General features: G+C 56.4%; 1 protein-coding gene across 1 annotated transcript; it reads right to left on the bottom strand.

The window, feature by feature from the left end:
- Positions 1 to 1,003: 1,003 nt before the first annotated feature.
- LYNX1 (Ly6/neurotoxin 1) lies at positions 1,004 to 1,778 on the bottom strand. Its single transcript, XM_007464582.1, has 3 exons — positions 1,727 to 1,778; positions 1,416 to 1,517; positions 1,004 to 1,194 (listed from the first exon to the last, which is right to left on the bottom strand). The coding sequence occupies exons 1-3, from the start codon at positions 1,776 to 1,778 to the stop codon at positions 1,004 to 1,006; spliced, it is 345 nt and encodes a 114-aa protein (XP_007464644.1).
- Between the last annotated feature and the right edge of the window lie 5,636 nt (positions 1,779 to 7,414).

Raw genomic sequence — 7,414 nt, 5'->3', positions numbered from 1 at the left:
CCCTCTTTCCCGTCCCCTCCTCCCCTCCTCCCCTCCTCCCCCGGACCCTGCCTTCCCTTCCCCTCCCCACCGGCGGACAGAGCCCACCCCTGCCCGGCGTGGCCCCAAGCGCCCACCAGAGGGCGCCCCGCTCCGGTTCAAGGATGCACCGCCCCCGTCCCCGCCCCGGCGAATCCACGGCGCCCCGGCGAATCCTCCGCGCCCCGGCAAAGTTCGCCGCCCCAAACCCCCGCCCTCCGTAAAGAGGCGCACTCCGCCAGGGCCTGCTTAGGGCTGAAGGTCAGGCTTCGGGTGGCTACCGCTCTGCTCCCTTCCCTCCTGGCCCAAAATAGTCCTGAGATCAGCTCTCAAGCTCGACCAAATATAGCCTGGCCTCTTCAGGCTCAGGCCTTGCGCAGGGGCCCAGCGCCGGGTCTGGAGGGGCCTCACGGGCCTCTTTAGGCTGAGCCACTTCGTCCCCTGCCAAGGGCTGCCTAGACACGAGGGGACGGCCGACGGGGGGGTGGGGGGCACAGGGCTTCCCCGATCGGCCTGCCATGCCCCACCTGCCCTGGGCAGCCCTCCTGGGGCCCTGGAGAGCCTTCTTCTAGGACTGCTCCCCACCCCCTGGGTCCCTAATCTCCCCTCCCCCTCCAGCACACTTACAGGGCAGACGCAGAGGTCCCCTTCACGTCAGTGTTCACCGGCCAACTGAAGATCCCCCATAAACAGCACACCGTGCCCACACCCCCATCCTTGGACAGAGGAGGGGGCTGAGCTGCCCCGTCAAAGCCAGATGCCTTGGGAGGTGTGGTCCCACATCGGCCTTCTGAAAACAACAGGTCATGACCTGGAAGCAGACCCCCCGGGTGGCTGGGGGAGGTCAAGGGTCCTCTTGCAGACACTCCTGGTTGTGGCTGGGGGTGGGGGTTGGGGAGGGCAGAGGCGGGGTGTGCAGGGGGAGAGGGTGGGACCATGCTGCTCAGCACTTTGCCCTTGAGTCTGTGGAGGGCGGGATGGGGCTTTAGAGCAGACCCCAGAGGGTGGCCAGGAGTACAAGGGCCAGGGTTGCAGGGGCCGCAAGGCCAGCGCCGTTACAGAGGTCGTACTGGCAGCAGGCAGTGGTGGACGCGTGCTTGGAGTAGCCATCGTACACGGTCTCAAAGCAGCTGGGCACACACGACTTGCTCACCTTCATCCTGGTCGGGGTGTAGTCTGCAGAGGGATGGGGAGGTGGGCCAGGACCCTGAGGGGGCCAACCCCAGCATGCAGGGCCATTCGGCCAGGCTCCCCTAAGCCAGGAGCTCCCAAAAAGGATCCTGGGGCAGGTGGGAGCCTCCCTCCCCAGCTCCCTCACACTTCCCCACCCGCCGCCGCCGCCGCCGCCGCCGCCGCGCTCCGCAGGCAGGGCTGTGAGGGGCACCCCAGCGACTCACAAGTGCGCGTGGTCATGCAGTAGGTGGCCATGGCCGGGCAGCGCATGGGGCTGAAGCAGTTGTCGCCGCTGTAGGCGCACACGTGGCAGTCCAGGGCCTGGGCTGCGGCCGGGGCCGGGCCGGAGGGAGATGGGGTCAGAGAACAGCGAGAGGCCCCCTCCTCCAGCCCATCAGCCCCTGGTCCCGTCAGCTTCCCCAGGTCAGAAGAGCTGGGAGGAGAGGCGATCGCTGGGATTTCCGCCCCCGCCCCCTCCAGCCTGCCTGCCCCCAAAGGTGGGTCTGTCCATCCCTCTGTTCTCCATCCATCTTACCCACGGGTAGGCCCACCAAGGCCACCAGGAACAGGGCGAGCAGGGGCACCATGGCCGGAGGTGAGAGGGCAGAGTGGGAGCAGGGAAGTGGAGGGCAGCTGGTCTTCGATTCAACTCAGGCCAGGGCTGGGGCAGGGCACAGAGCGGGTGGGACAACCCCCTGCCCTCTGGGAGCTCCCGGTCGACTGGAGGCGCTATAGCCCTGCACAGAGGGGGATGAGGACAGGTGGTCACAGCAGGGCCTGAGAGACCCACAGGTTTGGGCAGAGGAGGCCCCCAACTCAGCCTGGGAGTCAGGGAAGACTTCCTGGAGGAGGAGACACGAATGAGATGAGAAGGAAGCAGGGGTGGGGTGCCAAGGGGAGGCCAGAAGCCTGGAGGGGCCTTGAATGCCAGGCCAAACCCACAGTCTACCGGGGATGGTTGATGCAGGGGCCCAGGAGCTTGGCATCCAGCCCTCTCCCACCCAGGGCCCTGGGGCCCCGGGGATGGGTCTATCCTCACTGCTCCCCCTACCCTTTGCCCCTGGCGTGTCCCCGCGTGGGCCCCCCCCCCACTTCCTGACACTTTCAGGGCCCAGCTAGGGGCCCCTCTCCCGGAAGACCTCCAGAGCCCTGCCTGGGGTTTTGAGTCAGTACTGCAGAGCTCAGGCCTTGCGCAGGGGCACAGCGCCGGGTCTGGAGGGGCCTCAGGGGCCTCTTTAGGCTGAGCCACCTCCTCCCCGGCCAACGGCTGCCTAGACGCGAGGGGATGGCCGATGGGGGGGCGGGGGGCACAGGGCTTCCGATCGGCAGCGGAAGGCTTCGGGGCTCTGTCCAGCCTGAGGGGGAATGTGCTTTGAATGCACTCCAGGAGGGCACTTGGGCAAGACAAGAACTTCCCAGTCTGGATCTGCTGTTTGGAGCGGAGATGCCCTCTCTCGGAAAGGGTCTCAGGGGGTGTCTGGAGCACGACTCCCCTCCCCGCGCGGATAGTCCAGCCCCGGGTCCCCGCCTCGGGGAACTAAATCAGACCCTCCCGTTCCCGAGAACAACAAATCCATCTTCCATGACCCATTTTCCGGGCGTGCACCTCGGGATGTCGAAGGTCTGAGGCTCCAGCTCTTCCCGCCCCCTCCCGGAGAGGCCCGCCCCCAAGACTGCGGTCCCAAGTTCGGGCGGCTGTCGGGGTGACCTCAACCATGACCTTCACCACCATGAGCCCCCGTTGCGCCTAGCACTCACCCCTCGCCGGCCCTGCGAGCCCGGGTCTGACGGTGCGTCCGTCCTTGAGCCCCGCAGTGACCACGCCGCGCCGCCGCCCCGCGGCAGAGCCGCCCATCGCGCGTGACCTCATCGCAGCCCCCGCCCCGCCCCGCCCCGCCCGCGAGTTCGTCCTTCCCGCGGGGACCGGGACCCACCGGCCCCCGCGGAGAGCCAACCGCGCCCAGGCCTAGGCCCCCGCAGTGACACCCGCGCTACCCTCAGACGCACGGGCACCTCGCGATGGGGCACGGGCCATCTCCACGGGGACGGACTCTTCTGCCCCTCCCTCCCTCTCCCTGCTTCCGCCCGCCACCCTTCGCCCACTCACCCCCGTGCTGCTAGTCAGCCCCGCACCCCAGCAGCAGCCCGCGCCCCTTCTTCCTTTAGCCTAGTTGTACAGGGATGTTAGCGGAGCTGCAGCGAGTGCGGGGCGGGGGAGGCGCTGACTTCTGGGTCCCCACGTGGCCCCGCTTTACCTGCTGTGTGACCTCGGCAAGTTACCCAGCATCTCTGGGCCTCGGTCCCCACACCAGGTCCCTCCTAACAAAGCGTAAAAGCAAGCCTTGAAAGAAGCCCATTGTTTCATGGACCCCCTTCCACGGTAATAATAATGTTTACGGCAAAATTTAAGATTTTCATGGGCCCTAAATTTTTTTTTTTCTAACGTGAGGAAAAAAATGCAACATTTTCTTTGACCCTCAATTTTATTTTTCTTTAAAAGAGTTGAACCACTTTGGGGACCCTAGGCCCTGAGCCTCCAGAGCGAAGTGGGCAGTTTCCCTGGACAGACTGGGATGGTTGGTCACCCTATTTGCCAAATAGTCCCTGAGATGCCACAGGGTGCCAGGAGTTGGAGATAAAACGGGCAAACGTTCCCAAATATTCTCACGGTCATGAAGCTCACACTCTAATGGGGCATAAAATAAACACGTGGCTCAAAACCCAAGTATGCTGTGGGCTTCAGCATCAGATCATGATGAATTAACAGCAATTGGATTTTCCTCCTGCCTTTAAACAACTGAAAAATGGGGCAAAATAAATGAAGCCACGGTTCTCAGAGGTCGCACGGCAGGCAACAGGGGCCGTGACCCTGGAGGTAGGGGAGACAAAGGAGCTGCAGGCCACAGAGCAGGGAGGGGAAACCCAGACGGAGCCAGGACTCTGACTGAGGAGGGGAGAGTTCAGGGAAGCCAAAGCAGCTGGATCTCACAGGGCAGAGGAGAGAGCTGTCCCCTCTCCAACCCGCAGCGCTGGGGAGGTCAGCAGAGGGTGCCTGTGTCTTCAGCTGAGGGCCCTTCAGTGCACACATTTGAGGAACCAGCCCCAAGATGTGGAAGGAGCAGGCACAAGCGTTCCCAGAGCTCACACAGGGCTGGAGGAGAAACCTTGTGTCAACTGAAAAAATTACAACCCCGCACAACCTAAAAGTCTTGAGTTAATATTTTATTTGGGGACCCTACTGAGGACTATAGCCCAGGAGACAGCCTCTCAGCTCTGAGGAACTGGTCCAAAGAGGTAAGGGAGGAGCCGGGACATATAGGAGTTCTTGCTGGGAAAAAACAAACAAACAAATGTACTCAAACATCAAAAGATCACTGCTAGTCACAAAACGCAGACATTGCAAGTTAATGATTTTAGTGCTTTTCTCTGTTCGGGAAGATGCAAGAGTCTGGGCTCATTGAAATTATTCCTTTGATGTGCATCTTAGCTGTTTAGGGCAAGTATCCTGTTTTCCTCTATCCTGAATTCCCCTCAGGGAAACTATAAACTCATGGAACCCAGAAATTCAATGAACCTCAAGCACAAGAAATTGAAGAAAACTATAGCAAAGCACATCGTGATCAATTGCTTAAAACCAGTGATAGGGGCTTCCCTGGCGGCACAGTGGTTAAGAATCTGCCTGCCAGTGCAGGGGACACAGGTTCGAGCCCTGGTCCGGGAAGATTCCACAGCCGCTGAGCCTGCGCTCTAGAGCCCGCGAGCCACAACTACTGAGCCCACGCTCCTAGAGCTCGTGCTCCGCAATTAGAGAAGCTACTGCAATGAGAAGCCCATGCACCGCAACGAAGAGTAGCCCCTTCTCGCTGTAACCAGAGAAAGCCTGCACACAGCGACAAAGGCCCAACGCAGCCAAAAATAAATAAATTAAATTTTTAAAAAACAGTGACAAAGAGAAACCACTAGAAGCAGACATTGTGTGATGCACAAGAAGAGAAGGACGCCGGCAGATTTCTTGTCAGAAACAGTACAAGCCAGCACAGTGAAGCAACATTTGAAATACCAAAACACAAAAACAAAACAAACAACTTGGAATTATATGCCCCCAAAAAATATCTCTGAAAAGTGAAGGGGAAATAAATATATTTTCAGACATGCAAAGGCAAAAAGAATTCTTTTCTAGAATTAAAAAAAAAAAAGTAAAGAAAGAGCAAGAAAAGAAAAATCAAAGAGCTCTACTTAATAAAGTAACAAAGGAGATAAAATGGAATCACAGAGAGTAATCTGGTCATTGACAAGAATGCAGAAAAAGAGGGGAAAGGAAAAAGAACAAGTGGGACAGAGAGAAGACAGAAGGCAGGATGAGAGAGTTAAACCCATGACACCTCTAATCACACTGAAAGGTCCAAACACCCCAACTAGGAAGCAGAGGTTGTCAGATTAAATAAAAAGAGAAAGAGCCATGTCTCTGCTGCCCTCAAGAAGTCCACTGTACATGTAAGATCACATGTAGGTTAAAAGGCAAAGCACGGAGGAAGAGACACCAGGCTCACAGTAATTAAAAGAAAGCAGGAGTGACCACACTCATATCAGATGAAGTGGATTTTAGAGCCAAAGATATAGCCAGGAATAAAGAAGGACGTTACATAATGATAAAAGGGTCGGTTCATTAAGGGGACATAGCAATCCTAAATGTTTATGCACCTAACAACTGAGTTTCAAAACATACAAAGCCAAAAAACCTGATAGAACAAAAAGAAGAAAAAGAAAATTCATGATTCCAGCCAGAGATTTCAACACTCCTTTCTTAGAGAATTTTTTTTTTTTGGCTGCATTGGGTCTTCGTTGCTTCACACGGGCTTTCTCTAGTTGTGGTGAGTCGGGGGCTACTCTTCGTTGCAATGGGCGGGCTTCTCGTTGCAGTGGCTTCTCTTGTTGTGGAGCATGGGCTCTAGGCACGCAGGCTCAGTAGTTGCGGCGCATGGGCTTAGTTGCTCCGCGGCATGTGGGATCTTCCCGGACCAGGGCTCAAACCCGTGTCCCCTGCATTGGCAGGGGGATTTTTAACCAGTGCGCCACCAGGGAAGCCCAACACTCCTTTCTTAAGAGCTCATAGAAGTCAACGGAAAATGAATAACGATAAAGGAGACTTGAACAACACCACCAGCCCATGTGACCTACTTGATAAGTACAGAAGGAGAGCCCGTTCTTTTCAAGGGCACACAGAATATTAATCAAGATAGACCTATTGTGGGCCATAAAATAAATCTCAACAAATTTACAGGGATTGAAATCCTACAAATTATATTTTCTTGGGCTACAGTGGAGTTAAATCAAGAAATCAAGAACAGAAACATAAGATCACCAAATATTTAGAAACTGGGCAACACATTTCTAAATAACCGCTGGGCTAAAGGAAAAATTTTAAAGGAAATTAGAAAGTATTTCTAACTGAATGAAAATGAAAACACAGTATATCAAAGTTAGTGGATGCAGCTAAAGCAGTGTTTAGAAGGAAAATTTTGGCACTAACACTTGTATGAGAAAAAATAAAGTTCTCGACATAATGGCCTATGATCCCACCTTCAGAAACTAGAACAAGAGTAAATCAAACCCCACGTAAGCAAAATAAAGGAAATGATAAAAATAAGAGCAAAAAAACCAAGGAAATAGAAGAAGAAAATCAATAGAGAAAATCAATCAACTGACAGTCATCTTGAAATTGGCCATCAGTGGTCTGACCGGCATCATCTTGATTGTTTCAAGTACAGTGTTTCCAGTGTCGGTTTGTTCCCATCTCTTGGAGGCCAGTTCTCGGAACTGTGGCAGCTTGTGTCGTGGCTCCAGCCGGGTCACCGTGTAGGTAACTTCCTCCCATTGGCGGGGGTTTCTAACCTGGGGCCCAGGTGGCCTCGGTGTCCCTTCAGGGATGGCTGCTCTGCGGAGCCTTCCCTGACCCCGTGTGGTGGCCTCCTCCTCCTTCTGCCCCCGGAAGTTTGCTGACTGCACCCCTGGCTTCCAGATGGGGGGGTGAGGGGTCTTCTCTGGAGTTTGGCACCAGGAGGCACTTTCCTCCCTGGCTCCAGCTGGCCCAGCTCAGAGCACCCTCCCCTCTCCGGAGGCGGATGTCCCTGACCCCTACCTCTTGATTCAAACCCCAGCCACACGGCCGGCCTGCTGCTGTGGGATATCCCGACTCGGGATGGTCCGCGCCCTGTGCGTCCCC

Source organism: Lipotes vexillifer, unplaced genomic scaffold (assembly GCF_000442215.2).
Source record: "Lipotes vexillifer unplaced genomic scaffold, Lipotes_vexillifer_v1.1 scaffold394, whole genome shotgun sequence".
Lineage (NCBI taxonomy): Eukaryota > Metazoa > Chordata > Mammalia > Artiodactyla > Lipotidae > Lipotes > Lipotes vexillifer.
The sequence above is the reverse complement of the archived record's forward strand: the minus strand, read 5'-3'. Positions and strand labels throughout refer to the sequence as shown.

Excerpts from the sequence above, each read along its gene's own strand:
- LYNX1 (XM_007464582.1), bottom strand. The coding sequence starts at position 1,778 with ATGGTGCCCCTGCTCGCCCTGTTCCTGGTGGCCTTGGTGGGCCTACCC. Across the intron at positions 1,518-1,726 it reads CTTGGTGGGCCTACCCGTGG|CCCAGGCCCTGGACTGCCAC; the intron begins GTAAGATGGATG and ends CCCCGGCCGCAG. Across the intron at positions 1,195-1,415 it reads CTGCATGACCACGCGCACTT|ACTACACCCCGACCAGGATG; the intron begins GTGAGTCGCTGG and ends ATCCCTCTGCAG.